Source organism: Dromiciops gliroides, chromosome 2, assembly GCF_019393635.1.
Source record: "Dromiciops gliroides isolate mDroGli1 chromosome 2, mDroGli1.pri, whole genome shotgun sequence".
NCBI classification, from domain to species: Eukaryota; Metazoa; Chordata; class Mammalia; order Microbiotheria; family Microbiotheriidae; genus Dromiciops; species Dromiciops gliroides.
The window spans coordinates 369,821,369-369,842,687 of record NC_057862.1 but is presented as its reverse complement, the minus strand read 5'-3'; the positions used below and the strand labels follow the sequence as shown (position 1 = coordinate 369,842,687).

Below are 21,319 nucleotides of genomic sequence, written 5' to 3'. Positions count from 1 at the left end.
TACTGCTACTCGAAATTCTTTTTCACTATTGAAATGAATACTGCTTCATAACAGCTACAGGAGAAACACTGATTTACACCAAAAAAAAAATGTTATGAAGGGTAGTAAAATTTAAATTACTTTGTTTGATAAACCAGAGAATTCTTTATTTGCTTAGAGTCAAAGCCATAAGATTTTTAGGTTTTAAAGCTTGTTTCAATGTGATATCGCAAGTCCTTTTTTAAAAAATGTAAATAGTATTTTATTTTTTCCAATTACACGTTAAAGGCAATTTTCAACATTCATTTTTTTAAATTTGTGTGTGTGTGTGAGAGAGAGAGAGAAAAAGAGAGAGAGAGAGAGAGAGAGAGAGAGAGAGAGAGAGAGAGAGAGAGAGAGAGAGAGGCAATTGGGGTTAAGTGACTTACCCAGAGTCACACAGCTAGTAAGTGTTAAGTGTCTGAGGCCAGATTTGAACTCAGGTCCTCCTGAATCCAGGGCTGGTGCTCTATCCACTGCACCACCTAACTGCCCCAACATTCATTTTTTATAAGATTTTGAGTTCCACATTTTTCTTCCTTCCTCCCTCCCCAAGATGGCAAGCAATCTGATGCAGTTTATATACACATCACAAATTTTTAGATGGCTTAAAATCACACAGTGCAGGCTGCCATTTAAGTGACATCAGGTCCCTGTACTTCAAGACACCTGAAGCTGCTTTGGAGCCATGGTGGTGGGAGTTCCATCTAGTCTTTGGACCGGGGCAAAGTGATTGACTTCATGGTGGAGGGAGTAGAAAAACATTCTGTTCACACCTTTGTGTTCAGATCATTGAAGAGGATTCATGACATGTTTGTAGCTGATAATGTGAAGCCAGTATAGTTGGATGAAGAGAGTAACAAGCTGAAGATGTCTGTCAAAGTTCATACCAAGTATGGTCCTGGGTTGCAAGCCTATTTTGAAGGAAAATATTACAGAATAAGGCTCTCAGAGAGCAGTGGATACATATAGGCATAAACAGTATCCTGACAATCAAGGACAAGAACTTGAATATTTAGTGACTGGTGCACATCCTAAAACTTCCAATATTAATCTTTACCACAAATAATTTTATTTATTTTCTTTTTTTTGGTGGGGCAATGGGGGTTAAGTGACTTGCCCAGGGTCACACAGCTAATAAGTGTCAAGTGTCTTGAGGCTGGATTTGAACTCAGGTCCTCCTGAATCCAGGGCTAGTGCTTTATCCATTGCACCACCTAGCTGTCCTCTACCACAAATAATTTTTACCACACTACCAGGACCTGATATGGCTTTGATTGCAGCTACTAAGAGTCAAAGCTCGCCAAATGAATTGGCTGCACAATCTTTAGCTGTGGCCCCACCTCCTTCACAATCTAGGATAGATACAAGTACTTCAGCTGATGGAGGTGACATATGGACATGCTGGGCTTCCTGAACATTCACAGTCACTTGTGTTAGCTATGGCTATGATGGAAGCTAGTGGCACCAGGAATGCTGCAATGATGGCCAAAGGGGCACGTATAACGCCTAAACCACAGTGGCATCCACCATGGAAACAGAGTCATCAGTGGACATCTAGGCTAGGTCTGATGTATTGTGGTAGAACCTAGGAATCAGTGGGGTTTTTTTACTAGTTCTGCTTCTAAGGCTATAAAGAGTTGGGACCTGGCTAGTGGTAAATTGAAACTGTCATTGACTGGATATATCAGTACTATAAGAGGGGTGATAGTAAGTGCAAGGAATCCATACCTGAGTGAAGTGCTGGGATCTGGAATACAATAAGCTTGTCAAACATTATCATGGACATCTAAGTGCAATGTATGGTTTAGATTTGCACCCAACAATTGACATGCTTATGACTTTTAGTAGAGATTCAACTGAACTGATATGGTACATGAAGACAAAAGTCAGTGTACACACATTGGCAGGACATACAAAAGCAGTGGCTACACTAAAGTGTCAAACCACAGAAGCACAGATCATAACAGGAAGCCACCAAAAGACTTATAAAAATACTTAACAAAACATGTCATATTGATGAATCACAAAAAATTCAGAGCAGTGGTTTTGCATCCAAGACATTAAACCCTTGCATCTAGTTCTTCAGATAATATTAAATAGTGGAAAGTTCATTCATTCAAAATCTTTCTGGTCATAATTAATACACTAACTGTGAATCCAGATGGAGTGCTTGTATCTGGAGCAGATAATGGCATTATGTATTTTTGAGACTGGAGAACTGACCACAATTTCCAAAAAGCACATGCAGCTGTGCAGCCTAGATCTTTGGACAGTAAATTAGGAATATTTGGAGGTACATTCAACCAATCTGGAAGTCAATTACTGAAGAAGCTGATAAAACCATTAAAGTTACAGAGAAGATGATTCATCAATGGGAAAAACTCATTGTTATTGAGAGATTTTAAAATGGTAATGTATACATAACTGTGACATTTTCTGGTTTGGCTCTTATAAATGCATTTGGTCACCTTGTGTTCTATATGGGCTTATAAAACAGAAACTCAGCAGAAACCATTACTGCTTCATCACATTTTACAATAAATTCCCTTTAAAAAAAGCAGATGGACTAAGATCAAATTTGTCATTTGCCTATGTAAATGGGTTCCATTTTCATTCATATTTAGAAATATCTAGGTTTTGAAAATAAAATAATTCCTTCTCTATACTGGTCAAGTTTAATAAGACCACCTCTTTTCTATTTAAGTTACAGGGCAGGTGTTTCTTAAAATTGGGAAAAAGACAAAATATTTTGTAAATTATCTATAGCTCTGAATTTCTCACAAGTGCAATTACTTTATCTTTCTGGATCAAAGTATGAATTTATACTCTTAATAAAGATGTTGAATTGATTTATTTTTAAAGTACTAGTTTCTTCCAGATTATCCACCAAATACACACTTTTCAAGAGGAAAATTTTGTTGTATTATCACTAAGGAAAAAAGGCCACCTCTGCTTTTAGATCAAATGCCCTTCCAAGTATTTTGTCATAAGAAAGTCCATGGGTTTCAAAACAAGATCTAAGTGCTCTATGCTGTTCTTCCATATTGTAACTCAATTTTGCAAAATTCCTTTCTTTTAATGAGCTGCTTCCCCCCCCCCTAATTAGACATGATTACTGTGCAACTTGAAAAAAATGGTATCTAGCTCCTCACTCTGATTCCTGTGAAGGTATATGATTTCTGAGTCTGGGCGCTCTAGAGTCCCTTCAGCTCTAAGATTCTGATTGAGTGATCCTTCAGAAAGAAAAATGGAGGGGGCAGCTAGGTGGCGCAGTGGATAAAGCACTGGCCCTGGATTCAGGAGTATCTGGGTTCAAATCTGGCCATAGACACTTGACACTAGCTGTGTGACCCTGGGCAAGTTACTTAACTCCCATGGCCCTGCCCCCCCCCCAAAAAAAAGAAAGAAAAATGGGCCATCCCTGCTGGGATATTCGTTGTAGATTGGGATGAGCCAAGGAATGGTTCCTGGAGGGGAGGAGTGGGGTAAGGGTACTGATAGCAAAAGTATGGAAGACAGAAAACACACGTCGTATTTAGGGAAGGTAATGGAAGATAATAAACATTTTATCCTCACAACCCTGGGAGGTCGGTACTATTAATATCCCTATTTTACGGATGACGAAATTGAGGCAGGCAGTGGTTTAAAGCACTTGCCCAGGACCACAAGCTAGTACGTGCCTAAAGCTGAATTTGAATTCAGGTCTTCCTGGCTTCACATGTCAAGCTCCATCCACTGTGCCCCTGACCAAGTAACCACGCAAGCTTTCCTATACCGTTCTTCTGCCTTCTTGCCTCCCTAGGACAACGTTATTTTCTCTAGGTCTCTAGGACTACGTCATTCGTGATATGGGAAATTCACCACGCACCGTCCCATTATACGCGCGTTGCAGATTACCCGGATTACCCGCTCATTATCACCTACACCGGAACTCCTACAATTTTTTCCACTTTTACCCCTGGTATATAAAATAGGTATACAAATCACACATTTATTGCCATTTTTCGCGACCCCCACATTCACTTAGGCAACCCCATGTGGGGTCACGCTCCACAATTTAAGAAACTTTGACCTACACCACATCTGACAGGCACAGATGATGGAGAGGCGGTTTTCGAGGCTTGTAATCGCTCGCATACGCATGCGGGGCACGTTGCCTCTACTCTAGGGCTGCCCGACATAATGCCTGACTAAAGAGAACTAGGTTTCGCGGCATCGCGTCTTCTCCAGGGCTGGTTTGGGTATAAAATTTCCCCAACCCAGGACCCCGAGATTGGAGTGGGTGCGGATGAGAAAGAGGGGTAGGGGGGTTCTGGGGGATGGACGCGGGGGAGAGCGGGGGAGAACGGCTTTGAGTTTCAGGATGCGCAGGACTCAGGCGAACACCGAGAACAGGCCTGGCTCGGGAGCGGGTCCTAGGCCTGCAACACTGAACAGGAGCGGGGAGGGCGGGGAGGGGAGGGCAAGGCGTTGGGGCTTCCGGGAGCGGCAGCGGCGGCGGAGGAGACACGGCCATGGCGACGTTTGCAGGTAGTTCGGTCCCGGCCTGAGCGCAGCTGGAAAGGGTGGGAGTCCCGTTCGCAGCCCTTACGCGCCGCGTTGTCTTTCCCCGGCTCCCTCTCAAGGGCTGCGGGTCACCTGGATGGAGGAGGGGTTGGGGGTGAGGAGAAAGCCCTCTTCCGGCGCAAGCGCATAACTTTCCGGGGCGCTGCGCCCCACTACTAGTAGCATCCCCTCCGGCGCAGGCGCAGAATGTTCCTTTCCCTCCCTTGGTGCGTTCCCCCTTCTCCCGGGGCAGTGGGCTGGGGAATGTCAGTCCCTGTCCTGAGGGGGTAGCCAGGAGGGAGGACTCCAGGGAATGGGAGAAAGCCTTCTTCCAAGCCTTCCTGCGGATTATTCGCAGACTTCAAATCTGGGTTTTCCTCCCTGTCGGTTGAGTCCCAGAGAGGTAGGGGACACACAGAGTGCATGGGGAGACCGGCAGCAGCTTCTCGGAAAGGATGGAAAGACCTACGATGTGGGAGCCACTTTCCCTCTCTAAGCCTGTGTGTCTTCCTCTGTAAAATGGGAGCAGTAACACAAGCCTTGAGATGTTTCTATGAACATCAAATGAAAAAATGTGTGTGAAAGCTTCTGAAACCCTAAAGCTTTAAGACGAAGCCTATCGGGGGGAGGGGGGGGAGCTTCCCTCGTTCCTTTTCTATTGTATAATCCCGGATGAGTCACTGCTCCCTCTCCCTGGGCCTCAGATTTACTTCTGTGGCTCTCTTGCTGACTGGCCTGAAAGTATTGACAATACTATAGAGAAGAAAGTAGGAAATAGAGGTTTTGTGGAGGGTATTTTTTATGGGGAGGTGCTTTGAACATCCTGTAGGGAAAGAGTAATAATAATTATAGGTTCGTAAATCTCCAGAATTGGAAGGGGCCTCAGAGGCCTCCCAGTCCAGGTCCATTCATTTTACAAATGGCAAAACCAAGAGGGAGGTTAGCTGTCTTTTCCAAAGTCAGACAGGTGGTAAATGTCAGAGGTGGCTCTTTATATAGTGCTTTTAGGTTTGCAGCTTTCCTCATTACTGTCTTAAGGTATAGGGAGTTAGGTTTTATTATTTCCATCTTACAGATAAAGAAACTGAGTCAGTTTTCAAACTCTTTTGGGTTTCACAGCCAGTGGTGTCATAGCCAGGGCCTCTCTATACATCACAGTATCATAACAGATCATAATATTGGAACTTTAGAGCAGAAAGGAAACTTCATTTTGCAGATGGGATACCAGGCCTAGAGGGAGGAAATGTCTCAGGCTCATATAGTAAGTCTATGGTAAAGTTGGAGCTAGAACCGAAGTTTCCTGACCCTTAGCTTAGTTCTCTTCCTGCACCATATTGGCTCTCTCACCCCAAGTCAGGCTATTGGTCTGCCTGTCCAACACAGCAGCAATTTTATTCACACCAGTTGTAATTTTGTAAGTGATTTTAATGTAGAGTGGTGTGATATAATGACTTTGTTTTGTAGTGGTTGGCTGAAAACTGTTAAGAAGCAATACAGTTTGGGGTCACTAGAGGGGTGATAAATGATATTTAGCTATAATATTAAAGGGAGAAATGAGCCCTTTCTGTGCATTAAGCAAGAAAATAAATACTTTTGTCTCATTGCTGCCTAATATAATGCCTGGTGCATAGTAGGCACTTAATAAATATTTATTGATAAATTGGTTATTGATTTATTGATTGCTGCTTAGGACACAACCCTCCATGAATACGTCTGAAAGGACATTGGTATTCTAGGCCAGAATTGTCAATTATGTGGCCATGCAACATTCCCAAGTGTGGTCCAAATCACATTAAAATGTATTTGGGAAATATTTAACAAAATAAATAAAAATGTTTTAACATATAGATCATGTTAATATGTGATTTTCAAAGTCATTATGAAGCCACATTGGCACTTGTGCCAATGTGAATTGGTGGCATAGGTTGCTCAGGTGATGGAGCAAGTTACAGGTCGTTCTAACTTTCTCAAGATAGTAGGTGAAATGTAGTTTCTGCCTCTGAAAACAAAATCAGTATGTATAGTTTAGTGGCCCTCTTTCTATTTGAGTTTGACACCACTATTTAACCTATTCCAGCTTTATCTACTCCCCATGCTTGCTGAGTAACACATTGATACAGGCTGGATCATGAAGCTTATTTTATTTTGTCTCATGTCTTGTCTGTCTCCTGGGTTTGAGGACAACTAGGAAGTTGAGTGAGATAGTCATCTCATACCACTTTTCAAAATAAGTTATTTTATTTTTAACAGAGCCAGCTGCAAAGTCTGGAATATCAGCTGAATCTTCAGATAGAGATGTAAAGGCATGGGCATGGAGAGACACAAAGGGAACGGGTTTTTTTTAGCACTTTTTTGTTTTTCTTACTAGGCCTTTATATTTTCCCTAAAGGTAGTAGTAAAGGTAGAATCTAGGACATGGTTCAGTCTCAGTCCCAAGAAATAAATCTACTTTTGTTTCTGTTATGAAAATTCCTGTTTTATCTGTTGCAGAATGTTTGAGAGAACCTCTGTCTATGTTCACTTGATGTCACTCAACCAGTCCATCAGCCCTTTCTACAGTAGCAATGTAAAAGATTGTGTTAAAAAGGCTTTTGTAGACTTATGGCCAGGATAAAGAAAATATTAGGTCTTTCATCACAGCTAAAGGTCAGTTAAACATTGGTCCATTTTTTGGAAAACTTAGCTGTGGTTCTGGTTACCATGTAAAACCTTCAAGGATCAACCTTGATAACTTTTTTAGTAAACCTCAGAAGGGAGGTTTTACTAGCATCGGTAAAATATCTTTGAAAGATAAATCTTAGCCTGACTTTTTCTCTTGCATTCTTCCTACCAGACTTTGGAATATGTGAATTCCACTTAAGATCTTTCACTTTGAGGCTATCACATACCACGTGCTATTAGACTGTGTGACTTCATAGATTAGGAATTCCCTGAAATTCCCAGTGTGCTTGAAGAACCAGAGAAGTCCCATAGAGAGCATAGCATTAGCATTTCTCGGGATCATATAGAGGGAAGCCAAAGAGGACATCTAAAACACAACATTCTTCAACTTCTTTGTATGTATGACTTGCTAGTGAAAGCCTCCCTTCCATCTCCTATAACGTTGCTATCATTGATTGGGATTGTGGCTCCCAACAGAAATGATTGATTGGAATATAAATGCTCAGCAAATGACTTGTTGGAAAACAACTTAGTCCTGTCACTGTCCCATTTCAGGAAGTTATTACTGTCACCTTCTCCCTCAAGTAACTCTTCCCCTAATCCTTCCACATGCCACCATCTAAGATAAGAAAAAAGATGACAGTTCATGCTGATGGGACACCCTGAATCAATTCGAGGACACAACCCTTTACATGCCCTAATACATGCATGTATTAGGTGTCCAGTAAACATTCGTAGGAGAAAATAAGAGTAGGTGAGTGTTGAAGTAACCATAGCATACTATATTTAATAATATTTTCAAATACCCAAAATGTGACTACTTTGTGAGATTCAGCTGAGAGGTCTCAAAGCCCCCCAGGAATCTGTGCCTGGCCCTCTGCTGTTTAAAATTTTTATCAATTACTTGAATAAAGACATAGATGATATGTTTATCGTATTTGCAGATAACACTAAGCTGGGAGTGACACTAACACAATAGATGACACTTGGGACCCAAGGGTCTTGACAAACAAGAGCATTGGGCTGAATCTAATAAGATGAAATTCAACAGAGATAAATATAAAGTCAGACTTAGGTGTGAAAAATCAACTTCAGAAGTACAAGATGAGGGAGGTGTGCTCTGAAAAAAAAATCTGGGGGGGTTTTAGACTACAGGCTTTGTGAATCAGCATTGAAATATGACTGCAAACAACAACCACCAAACCTAATGCAGTCTTGGGCTTCATTGAGAGACATAACTTCTAGGAATAGATAGGTGATAATCTCACCACAATTTATTCTGCCTTTATCAGGTCTCATCTGAAGTACTGTGTTCAGTTCTGCATATACTGATAAAGATATTGATAACCTGGAAAATAGCCAGAGGAAAACCCTTAGGATGTGAAGGTATGTAAGCTTAGGGACAAATCATAAGCCTAGGAGAGTTCTGAGTGTTGTACTTTATTGGTTCCCTGACTAAAAGGAAAAGGTGGAGTTCAGGAATAGCAAGTACTGAAGGAATATAGAAATAAGTAATTGCTCTTGGTGAGATGTTCTTGGATCTGTAGAAGCCCAGTTTCAAAGACCAGCCAGCAGTTTGATCCTCTTGAAACTACAAAGGCAGGTAACTCATCTGGGAAAGTTGGTGCTTAAGATAAACTGTATTCAGTGCAATCAGCTGACCTGGTTCCCCAAAAGGTCGGTCCCTAGGATCATAGGATCTTAGATTTAGAGCTAAAAGGGACCAAAGAAGTTATCTAACCCAAAGTTTTTTAAATTGTGGGTCCTAACGCTATATGGGGTCATGTAATTGAATGTGGGGGGGGGTCATGAAAAATTTGGCAACAGTAAAAGCTTATTATGTATATCTATTTTATATACCTATAAACCCGGGTCACATAAAAATTTCTCTGGTGAAAAGGGGTAGCCAGTGGAAAAAGTTTAAGAAGCCCTGATCTAACCCAACTCCCATATTTTATAGACTAGGCTGGGAGTATTCAAAAGTTTCATCCTAAACTGGATTTTAACCTAGGTCTCCTGTCTCCAAGTCCAACATTCTTTCCAGTATACCATGAGGGTATTTCCTGTTCAAGGTAAGAAGTAGGACTAACTAGCTCTGAGGAGTCTTCTAATTCTGAAATTCTGTGTCTTGTGTGTTTATGACTCTAGAGTAGGCAGGGAACCTTAGCTCATAGAATGAGAAAAATTCTGGTAAGATAGTGGGAGGTGAGGCTTAAAGCTTGAATATGGCAATAATAGGAAAGGAGGAAGAATAAGCAAAGGCATGGGAGCAAAAATGAGAGTCATTTTTGCCAGTCATTGAGCAGACCTGCTTGACTGGAGTGCAGTTTGTTTACTTGCCTTCTTTACTCTAAAATCTTAAGTAAACTGGCTTTGTTGATACTGAAATAATTATTTAGTTGGCAGCTGTAAGAATAGGACATTTGGAGGCTGGAACAAAGATAGGAATGTACCACAGCTCTGAAGCCAGAGCCACCTTCCTGTATTTTATTGGCTATTGCTATGGGTTGTGATAGGAACCTCTTTTCAAGTATTCAGTTCTTTAACCCTTTGGTTGTGGTTTCCATTTAAACTGTATTTTTGGATCCCTCTGGCACAGAATTTAGAATGTTGTACTTCTGCCCAGATCATATGGCTTTCTTTACTCCACCCTGTCTCCTGGTTGTTGGATTTTCAGAAAGCATTGGTTTACTTTTCACTTTGCTCTGCCAATTCCATGCTGACCTTGGCATGAACATACCTCTTGGCAAAGAAGTGTTTTCTTCACTCCTGCATTACACAGATTCCCATGGTGGCTGTCACCAGCTCATGAGATTCCATAGTGTTGACATCCATCGGCAGGGCTCAGATATCATTTGGGTAGCCTATAGTGCTTCTTCTGTAGACAATGTTACCCAGGTATAGAAATGGCTTATGCCAACCTCTAGAGGAACATATTTTATTATCTGTGATTTTAAAGCCTCTTAGTTTTTCTAAATAGTGTCCATGCTCCTGGAAGATAGCCCGTTGTTTTCACTCACCTGCTGCCTATAGAATTCTGCTCCCTTTTCTGGAAGCAGGCTTAGGTGGTTAGCTTGTCTTTGACTCAGAGCAAATGGAGACTTTCCAAAGGTCCTGATAAATACATTATGACAGAACACCGGTCGGTCCCAAAAGGCAAGCATACCTCATTTCATATAATAACTGAATTCCTGGTGAATTTTGTAAATCATTCTGTGTTATAAAAGCATTAAGCTCTTGTTTAAAGGAAACAAGTGTGTTAGGTTTGCCACTACTCAAAAGAAAAGGCAAGATTGGGCTCAGGATCAGCATCTAATTGTATCAGGCCTAAATTCTACTCTTTGCTTACCTCCCAACAACCTTGTGCAAGTTTTATTAATGCTCTCATTTGTAAAATGAAGAAGATAAAGCTCAGAGGTGTGAAGTAAAACTTGGCCAGAGTTGCCCAACTCAGACCAACATGTCATGACTCCTCAGAATCCTTTTCTTAAAACTATCCGAGATGCATCCAGAAGTCTCAGGAGGAGTCTGTGATTTTAAGCCTTCCATACAGACACACCAGGGTGGAGAGCTTTGCTTGGTGGGGAGAGGCTGCCCTCAGGTGCAGTCAGCAGCAGAATCAACCAGCAGTGTTCTAAAGATCCCCTATGCAAGCAGCAACTATGCATAGTGTAGGATCAGAGATGTAGAGATGAAAGGGGACTTTGTCTGACACCCTTCGCCTTACAGGCAAGAAACCTGAGGCTCAAGTCACATAGGCAGAAGGTAACAGAGCCAACATTTGAACTCAGATCCCTTCACTTCAAATCTGCTGCACCATGGGGTGGCCTTACTTTGCTTCAGTTTCCTCAACAGTAAATTGAGCTGGAGAAGGAAATGGCAAACCACTCCAGTATCTTTGGGGTCACAAAAAGTGGGGCGTGTCTGAACAAAACAACGAATTTATATTGGGAAGATATGGGAGATCGTCTTCTAAACCAGGGCTTCTTAAATTTTTTCTACTCAACTCCTTTTCACCAGAGAAATTTTTACACAACCCAAGATATGTATACCTATTTTATATACCTATATAACTTTTGGTTGCCAAATTTTTTGAGACCCTCCCCCCCACATTCAGTCACCTGACCCCATGGAGTCGTGACCCACAATTTAAGAAGCTTTGTTCTAAACAAGTAAGTATCTGGTGTAGTTCCCTTTTAAACTTGGAGTAGTAAAGCTTCATTAGTGTCCTCTGGCATAGAATCAAGAAATGTTTAGGAGTCACTGTTCCAAAGGGCAGAGACTGTATCCTTTTTTTCCTTTCATGTTACAAAGCTCAAGCTAGCTGGTCAACCAATAATAAACTTTGAGTCAGTCACCAGGTGCTTCCCCACTGGCCCATATGAACGAAGGCACCACTTTATATAGTGAATCAGGTTGCCTTGGCTTGTTAAAGATTAGTTACAGTGTCTTCTAGGTGACCACACCCAGCACTTTGTGCCAATGTGAATTGGTGGCATAGGTTGCTCAGGTGATGGAGCAAGTTACAGGTCGTTCTAACTTTCTCAAGATAGTAGGTGAAATGTAGTTTCTGCCTCTGAAAACAAAATCAGTAAGCTGATGTTACTGCCTAGTCACTCATAGCCTTCCCTCAGTTTTTTCCTCTTAGTTTTCAACCCATGGACCTTGACCCCTTCACCTAAAAAAAAAAAAAAAGCTGACTTTTAAGAGGCATCTAGATTATAAACTCTATGACAGCTGAGAACTGTGTTTCGTTTAATCCTTACATATCTCCTCAAGCAGAATATGGGGATATTTATTTGGTAGATGATAAGTCTTTGAGAATGAGTGAAAGAAAAGGATTGTTTATATTGTTTTGGACAGGCATTGTGTCAAGAAGGAATACATAAGGGGCAGCTAGGTGGCGTAGTGGATAGAACACCGGCCCTGGAGTCAGGAGTGCCTGAGTTCAAATGCGGCCTCAGACACTTAACACTTACTAGCTGTGTGACCCTGAGCAAGTCACTTAACCCCAATTGCCTCACTTAAAAAAAAATACAAAGAAGGACTACATAAATCATTGGTATATCCTTACAAACCTGGCTTATAGGAGCATAGGAAACTTGGGTCAAGGTCTTTTTGCCTTCTTATACTTGATCAATAGAGATCTAAAGAAACTAAAGCAGTTGTTTAGAACAGGGCTTCTTAAACTTTTTCCAATCGAGACCCCTTTTCACCTGAGAAATTTTTATGCAACCCCAGGTATATAGGTATATAAAATAGGTATACATAACCTTTTACTGTTGCCAAATTTTTTGAGACCCCTACATTAAGTTACACAACCCCATATGGGGTAGTTACCCCCAATTTAAGAAGCTTTGGTTTAGAACATCAGAGGCAGCATGGGGTAGTGCACAGGTGTCACACAGAGCCCAAACCAGATGAAAATAAGTAAATGAATGGATGAATCAAGATATAGAAACATATAGATAATTATTAATCTGTCCCTGACAAACAGGACAGAGGTGAGGTACCAATGCAAAAGACTACTGGTCATTACTTCATTTTCTATTATATTTATGTATAAGATTATATACTACTGGAACCCAGGGCCTGGGCCTGACTGACCCTGTTTGATCCTCTTGAAGTAGTTGTAAAGGCAGGTAACTCATCCAGAGAAGTCAGTGCTTAAGATCTTTGGCATGTGTGTGTGCACGCGCACACTCGAGCATGTGGACGGGGGTAGGGGGGTTCTTGTTCCCTCCTTGATTACCTGGCAGCTGATGAGGACTGAACTAACTAAAGCAAAATCTGTTTTGACTTTCCTGCTCAGCATTGTCTGTATCTAGTTTTTCTGTGATAACTTTCAAAGGAATTAGCTAGTATGGACAAATGTGGAATGTGATTAAAGGGCTTCTAGATATACCATAAACTCAAATAGTGACTCCATTTGCCATCTTGAAATCATGTCAACTTATAAGAAATATTTATAAGAAAACCTTTTCTGTGATTTCTGGTGATTTCAGTAGGATTTGGTCCCTGAGTAAAGTTAGTATGATTGCACTGATTGAGGTCTCTAGTTCACAGAACTACAAGTAAATACTTTTGTTCATAATGTTGAACCAATTGCCCTCCCTCCCCATAAGCATTTTGGTTTTTTGTTTGTTTTTCTTTTTAAGTTCTGTCTTCAGAATACGGGACAACTTGGTGCACACATTGGAGAAGCCGTTGAAAATTGAGTGGAAACGAAATCAAAGAAGCAGATAGAGTTCACTTGCTGTCGAGGGCCTTGTGCCTCTCCTTCCTTGCCCAGCAGAGACCATGTACTGCCTTCAGTGGTTACTGCCTGTACTGCTCATCCCAAAGCCCCTCAACCCAGCTCTCTGGTTCAGTCACTCGATGTTCATGGGCTTCTACCTTCTGAGCTTTCTCCTGGAGCGGAAGCCATGCACAATCTGTGCCTTGGTCTTCCTGGCAGCCTTGTTCCTTATCTGTTACAGCTGTTGGGGGAACTGTTTCTTATATCACTGCACTGGCTCCCACCTCCCTGAATCAGCTCATGATCCCAGGATAGTGGGGACTTAGGAGCCTCATGGCTGCTAACTGATTGGCTTTCAATATGAGAACCCAAGGGGAAAGGATGTTCACGATATGATTGATCACAGGCTTCCTGCACGTCTGTGTAGACTAGATTAGTACATTCCTGATTGGGCATCCTTCACCTGTGACATGTCACTTCCAGTTTTTTATGATGTGAACAACAGCACCACCTGGTGCTTTCGGTTTGAAGCCCAGCAGTGGTCAGTGGTTGTTGCTGTTTTCCTTCCCTGCCTTCATTCCTACACCTCACTGACTGGATGATCACCCTTTCATCTCACATCCTGCCAGGGGACCAGACTCAACACGGCCAGCCTAACTCTGCTGATCCAGGGATCTCCACTATGTGGCAGCAGACCTCATGTCTTGTTTTTACCTAGGCGAACCTTGTCTGGACTGCAACTAGTTTCCTTCTCTCCAACCTTTCAGCCTTATATTGCCCATAGGGCCAGTTGAGTCATTGTCAACACAGGTCTCTTAACTGCAGAAACCCCAGCTCTTCAATGAAGCCAGTGGCACCTGGGATCTCTAGCCTCCTGCTCAGTAGGCTAGAATGAAATGTTTTGGCATTTCAGTGCTGTCCACATTTAACTCTCCTGTTTCTTTTTCTGAAACAATAACACTCTTGCAATAGTTCCTGGGTATAAGAACAGGTCTTGCCCCACAGTGCCACATCCCGCCCCAATCAATTTCTAGAGTTTACAGGGTTCTCATTTCTTGGGGGCAGTACTACGAGCTGTTGGGGTTTTTTATCTTTCATCCCAATTCCTTTAAATCTGCTGATGCCCACATGATTGGGTTGGAGAGCAGGTCTTTGCTTTCAGAATGGTAATGAGCAATCAGTGGTTGGGGGATTATCTTGTTTTTATTAGCTGGGAAGAATGTATATTGTGTATCTGAATTGGGAATTTATCACTAGCACAGTTGATAACTCTACAGTGGTGGAGATTGTTGAAGGACACAAGCCCTAGAACGCATCAGCCTGAACAGAACAACTCAGGAGAGGTGATAAGAAGTAGCCACTTCGTTCCTTACTGGGACCCCTAGGCTTTGTCTCTTCGAAGATCCCATTGTACAAAGAAATACCCAGGAAGAAGACTTTCTTGTTTTTCTTAGTATGCTTTCAGTCTGATCCACTCACTCATCTTCCCTTGAATTGATTGAGGAGTGGGAGGTGACCTGGGCAGAGGACTGAACTTGGTGCTTGTCACCTGAGGAATTGGACCTAACAGCAACATTTTTGAAATTTAAGGGCTGCTGGTTAAAACATTGTTTATTTTTGGTTGGCTCAATTGCACAGCTGTTTAAGATGTTTAATAAAAGCTTTATAAACTTTGGTCTGTGGACTCCTTACAATACCATTATTATTTTTTTTTTTTTTGCCGGGCAATAAGGGTTAAGTGACTTGCCCAGGGTCATACAGCTAGTAAGTGTCAAGTGTCTGAGGTCAAATTTGAACTCAGGTCCTCCTGAATCTAAGACTGGTGCTTTATCTACTGCGCCACCTAGCTGCCCACCTTTAGTTTTTATGACTTTAAATTGGGGGGTAGCAGAAAGGAATCATGTTGTGTGGAGGGAGCTAGAAGGGCCCTACTTACCATTGCAGATGTCAGGGCTCTTTGTGACCATCTAGTAGAGAAGAGAAATTGAGGCCCAGAGAGAAGTGATTTATCTAAGGTCACATTCCCACTTAGTAACAGTGCTTAGAGTAGAAGCCAGGTCTCTACTCCCATTTGGTGCTCTTTGCCCTTAATTTTGTCACAGCTGGACTTCAGACTTCTGAATTCCAGACTTTGTGCAGTCTTGCTATGAATCCTCACCTGGGCACTTTGTCTTTCAGACAAAGCTTATACACTTTTCTCAGGGTGTTCTAGAGATGTGGAGAGTAGGAACAATAGTGTCTGTTGAAGGTGAAGGGGGCACCGGACAGGACAGGTGACTGGAGGAGAACCAGTTATCCTGGGCACATAGTCTAGCCCCCAAATGGAGTTTATAAGAGTGAGTGCTAATAATAGAATCATAGCACTAGAGGGGACCTTCGCGGTCCCCATCCTTCTTGTAGAAAGGGACTAGTCCAACTGGCTCATTTTATAGGTGAGGAAACAGGTTCAGTCAAATGACCTTTCTAAGGTCAGCCTGAGGTGCTATTTTAACCCAGGTCCTTTGACTCTAATCCCAGTGCTCTTGTTACTGTATCAAACTACCTCCCCTATATGAGATAGAGGCCAGTATCGATTAAACACATTTTACAGAGGAAACTGGAAAGAACATAGGAGTGAAATTAATTTCTCAAGGTCACTGATGTTAAATGCTCTCTTCTTTTAACTAATGAGTACAGGGGCCCCCAAACCCCAGTCACATGGAGTTGCTATGCTGTGAACTCCTTTCCATGTTTTATTTTCCCAGCAATGGCCTCAGTATGCAGGAGGTGCTTCATAAAAGCCTCTCCCTGAACTGGTTGAATCCTGGCTCAGTCCCAGTCTTGTCCGAGCATCCATTGTGGGCCTTCCCATTCTCTGCTTGTCTGGGGGAAAAAATGGGAAATAGCAATGGACAAGAAAGATTAGGGGGAACAAGAAGATAGAAGAACTGAAAAGGAATGGGGAGAGGGAGAAAGGAATGGGGATCAGGGATGCCTGGGAAGGCCTACAGAAGGAGCCTCGGGAGTGACCTGGCCCTGGCAGGGAATCAGCTAGCCATTCTCTCTGGGAGAGTTAAGTGCTTCACTGAAGTCCTCCAGGGATTCCTTACACCCTCCCTTCCCCACCCCTTGTATTAGAATTGGGACAGTCCTCACATAACAACCAGACCTGCCAAAGCTTTGGCTGAGTTGCTATAGCCTCTGACCACCCTGAGGCATCACAGTGAGGCGTCAATCACAGAGGATGATGGATAGTGGAGGCAACACATCTACACAGGTGCACAAACAACACTATCTTGCACTATTGAGGTCTGTTTGTGTTTAATCAGACAAAATGCAAAGTATTTACAAACCGCCTTTTTGCAATTCTCAAAACATCCCTCCCTCCCCACCCCCCACCAAGGCTGAAAGCTACACAAGCAGACCAAGGTGAAGGTGAGAGACCCCAAGGTCTCTGCATAGTCATCTGGAATTTACAAAACACTGTTTTAAAAAATGACAGCTTCAGAACCTCTTGTAGCAAGGGGCTGAGTTCTGCAGAAGGACAGGAATGCTACAGAGCATCCAGACAGTGACAGCAGTTGTCATGGTACAGTCTCATTAGGTAACAAATTGCCTCTTTATTGGCTTGGGGAGGAGGGGGGGATTGAAGAATGGAAGTGGTGGTGAAGCCCTCAGAACTGGCTGGGGCATCTAGGGAGGCCGTTGCCAATGCCCTTCCTTGTAGACAAGGCCTGATGGGCACAAGGAATCACAGCCACCTCCTGGGGCTCCTTGGGCCTGAGCCTGCATTCTCAGCTGACTGGTGCGGAGATTGGAGAGGTTAGCCCCAGGTGTGCAGCCCCAGGCACTGGGCTGACCCAGGACTGGGCAAGTGAACCCCAGGGTGCCTGTGGTCATTATTGCTATGCTACTGAGAGGTGGGAGGGATTACTGACTGGGTCTACCACTGGGGGTTGTGAAATAGGAAGAAGGTAATGTATAATGTTCCCCAAAGGATTTTTTACATGTTAAATATGGACACACAGCTACACACATGCACCCACATACACGCACACATGCCAACCTTGGCTTTCCAATCTTTTGAGGACCTCTCTTGCAAAGTGAGGTTTCTGAGGAAATGCTGCTCCCTCCACCCCCTGTTGCCATCAGCACTAACAACCTTGTCAGGGTCTGTGCCCGGAAAGACAAGCTTGATGGGAAGATGGGAGGTTAGGGGTGGGGGGGGGGGTGAAGGAGGGATAGGAATGAGGAAGACCTAGCCAAAAATGGCAGTGAGCCTTCAGGGTCAATAAGAAATGCAAGGCCCCTTCCACACTGTGTCGTGACCCAGGGAAGACTCTGGGGCTAGGTGCCCTTATCTTTGACAGCTATTTCTGTCACCAGATTTTAGATTCCTTCAGGCAGGCCCCACCACTTTTCTCCTGCTTCATGAGCTGAAAGAGCAGGTCCAAATTCTGTTGACATGTCTAAATTATCTTCAAGGTAGCAAGTTTCCTGCCATTGGAGGTTTCCAAGCAGGGATACTGACAGGGGGTTGGACTAGAGAACTTCTAAGGTCACTTCCAACTCTGAGACTATGAAAAAAAACAACCCTCCCCCCCCCCCCAAAAAAAAGACACCAAACCCTTTCTCCCCCCCTTTCCCCGATTTCTCTCTCAACCACCACATCTCTGGTCATTTGGTGCAAAGGATGATCTGGCGTGCACCACCTTGGAGGGGGTGAGGGTGTAGCTGGTCATCTTTGTCATTGCTTCTGTTCCCATCTCCCAGGGGACAAAGACCATCACCTTCTCAACTTTGGAAACAGCCTTAAAGGCCGCCAGATTCTTAGCCTATTGTGATGCTTCAGGTTTCTTAGGTCCCAACTCTGTCACTCATTCACCTTGTGATCTGGGAAAAGTTCTTTCGCCCTCTTTTGGGCCTCAATTTCATCCCCTGTAAGACAGGGTCGTTAGACTTGATCTAGCTCTGATATTCTGTGGCATCGTATTGTGTTGAGAGTGTGAAGTCACCTGATCATAACTGGAAAAAAATCTTTAAAAACAGCAGGTACTGAGTTCAGAATAGGAAGAGAACACGGATGGACGTAGCTGCTGCTGACCGGTCTCCAGCCCTGTCCTACCCCTGTGATAAAAACCAGGCTCTTCTGGCTCTTCCCCCATTCTACTTCCTTCCTCCCCGACTTAGGAGCCCCACTCTGGAAGAGCTTTGTTGAGGTGGGGGAAGGAGTGGAAAGCATGGAAGGGATCAAGTGAGGATTCCTTGCCAGCCTTTAATGATGGAGCCCAGGGCTAAGCAGGCATTCCATTTATAACCCTGGAGATACTGCACTGGTTTGGAAGGAGGGAAGGAAGATTGGAAACTGTCATTTTAAAGCCTGCAGCCCCAAAGGATCAGAACACATCGCTGCTCTATGATGAGGTGGAGAGTGAAAACTATGACAGGTCGGGTCCTCCAAAATCCCCTTGGAAGTCTGTTAGATATAGTCCCTCATGGGGAAAAACAAAAAGGCCAACTCTAACGCAAAGGGGACTCCTGGGCTAACCTTCCCTGAAGAGGTATCAAGCATAATGGCTAGGTTCAGAAAGACTTCTTACCCCCATGGATTGGCAGGGAAGAATATGAGTGAAGGGCAAGAGAGGAATCAGCCCTGCAGCCCTGTAGGACTTCCAGGTTAGAGTGGCTCTTCAACTTGGAAAAGGGGATCTTTGGACAGCTCACGAGCTAGAAGCTGGGAATAAATAAATCAGGAAAAAGATGTGGGGGAAAGGGTTTGATAGGTACTGAGCCAAGGTTGCTGACCACAGCCAAACATTAAATGGGAGGGGTCTCAGAGAAAGCATCCACCAGGATTGTTCAACCAGTTTCAAGGGGAAGAAGAGAGTCCTCAACATGAGGTTTCAGAAAATGTCAACAAGATAGCTTCAAAATGATTTTCTAATGGACGAGTCCTACAGTGTTAACTGTTGAAGAAAGGAGACTAGACTGGACGGGGACTGGAAGACTGATATCTGCAACCTGATTTGCACTGAGCCAGACATGGGTCTTTCCCTCATCTAGGCAGGCTCAAGGCCCTTTGGGCTGAGCTAGATGTGGCTCAGAAGGGCTGTTCCATTTTCAGGTGTGAACAGAAAAGGCTCTGACCATCCCTTATCCACCCAAGAAATGCCCAAGCTCTTTCTTCCATAAGAACCTGTTGCTGGGCTGGCTGATAACACCAAACAACAAGGAAAGGGATTGGGTTTTTTTGGGGGGGGGATGGGGAGTAGTGAGTGACAAGGGATAGCTAGGGAAAGAAAAGGGGTCTTCAGTGCCCACGCTGATCTTCAGTGCTGAACCGTTAGCCTGAGATCTGCTGCTCCAAGAATCTGGTCCCTCCGTCCTCCCAATGAGCAGAGGGAGGCTAGGGGCTGGAATGCCCATGGTAGAGTAGGCCTAAGGCTCAGACATTCAGCCCTTCAGCTCCATCACTGGCAGCTCTAGGGCCACCACCTCACTGCTGCTCAACTTAGGGCAAAGTCATCATCACTGTTGGCAGGGAAGGGGTGACCAAGTCCCTTTGGCTAGGCAAGGGGGGGGGGAAGAAGTGGCCCATTGCCCAAGATCCGGGAAGAGCCCACCATAGCTACAGCACCATGGTCTCAGCTGGATAGGCCTCTGGCCCAGCAAGCCCTCAGGGTAATCCTGAGGGACAAGAGGGAGTCTTTGGCACCAGGGCCCCAGCCCAACTCTATAGGTTCTCCCCAGGCTGATACTGGGGCTCTGTGGATGTGAAGTAGTCCTCCAGGAATGCTTGCAGGTATTCGAAGGTGGGCCGTTCTTCAGGGTCCTTTCGCCAGCACTGGCACATGAGGTCATGCAGGGATTCAGGGCACTCTGGTGGGCAGGGCATCCGGTATCCTCGCTCAACCTGGTCCAGCACCTCCCGGTTCACCATCCCTGTGGGCAAGGATGAGATGAGGAAGACTGAAGGGGGCAGGAGAGGGAGGCTCCCTCCTTTCTTCTAGACACTTGAGTCCATTAGGATCAAAGAGATGAAATCACAGATGCCTGTGAAGCAAATGTCCCTACCTGAAAGGATTCTTTTCTATGGCACTGATGATGTGTGGTCATCCAGCCTAGTTCTACCTTCTGGGGCCAAGCAAAACCAGTCTAATCCCCTTTTCATGGGACAGCCCTTCAAGTGTTTGAAGATAAAGATAATCACAAAGTCTTTCCTTCTCCCAACTATATATCCCTAGGGTCTTTATTTGATTCTCATGTCGTATGATCTCCTGTTTCCACTGTCCTTACCATCTTCCCTACACATTCTTCAAACATCCTGATGTCCTTCCTAAAATCTGGTGTCCAAACTTGAACACAGAATTCCCAATGAGCTCAGACCCAGGCATGGGACAGAGGAACAATCACCTCCCTCATCCTTGTATGATAGCATTGCTCTGGATGCCACATCCTCCTCTTGATTGCCTCAGCTCCTTCCTCGGGTACTTCCCAAAGCAGAGCCCCTGATTAAAGGCACCCCCCCAAAAAAGCCATCCTTGCTCAGTGCCTTCAAGGCTGCTCTGGCCTGATGAGGAGTGGGACCCCAAAGCTGGTGATAGGTGGTCTCAGGCCGACTCCAGTGACATTCGCCCTGTTGTTCTGAATATAGGCCACACTTTCTTCCTCAAATAGGGCATATAGAAAACTTGAAGGTGGTCAATAATCTCACTCCAATTGGTTTTTGTCCACCTGCCACTAACCTGGTGACAGTTGGATGTTAAATTAACAGTCTTGTCTTATTCCCTTCTTGGTGACTTTTTCCCACTTAGAAGCATATTGTAGGTCTGAGAATTTGCCAGTGATACCTGGTAGAGACTATTTAAGACCAAG

General features: G+C 43.9%; 2 protein-coding genes and 1 pseudogene across 29 annotated transcripts in view; 2 read left to right on the top strand and 1 right to left on the bottom strand.

Moving 5' to 3' along the window:
- Window positions 1–759: 759 nt before the first annotated feature.
- Window positions 760–2,416, top strand: LOC122738905 (annotated as a pseudogene).
- Window positions 2,417–4,429: 2,013 nt separating this feature from the next.
- On the top strand, window positions 4,430–15,121 carry LOC122742761 (BLCAP apoptosis inducing factor). 6 transcript variants are annotated; one of them, XM_043987242.1, is made up of 4 exons: window positions 4,469–4,551; window positions 8,520–8,613; window positions 9,239–9,299; window positions 13,386–15,121. In XM_043987242.1, exon 4 carries the CDS (start codon window positions 13,528–13,530, stop codon window positions 13,789–13,791), a length of 264 nt encoding a protein of 87 aa, XP_043843177.1. In that variant the 5' UTR covers window positions 4,469–4,551; window positions 8,520–8,613; window positions 9,239–9,299; window positions 13,386–13,527; the 3' UTR covers window positions 13,792–15,121. The 6 variants fall into 6 exon arrangements, with proteins under 6 accessions (XP_043843174.1, XP_043843177.1, XP_043843173.1 ...); XM_043987238.1 differs by lacking the exon at window positions 9,239–9,299; XM_043987241.1 differs by lacking the exons at window positions 4,469–4,551; window positions 9,239–9,299 and adding an exon at window positions 4,568–4,586.
- A 1,658-nt stretch (window positions 15,122–16,779) lies between these two features.
- Window positions 16,780–21,319, bottom strand: part of SRC (SRC proto-oncogene, non-receptor tyrosine kinase) — a 115,367-nt gene continuing 110,827 nt past the window's right edge. For 21 of the 23 annotated variants that reach the window (XM_043990305.1, XM_043990315.1, XM_043990301.1 and 18 more), the window contains one exon: window positions 16,780–20,386. In XM_043990305.1, coding sequence (XP_043846240.1) covers window positions 20,178–20,386 — 209 coding nt within the window. In that variant the 3' untranslated portion in view covers window positions 16,780–20,177. The remainder of the gene's footprint in view (window positions 20,387–21,319) is intronic. The other 2 variants (XM_043990321.1, XM_043990320.1) reach the window with 1 other exon arrangement.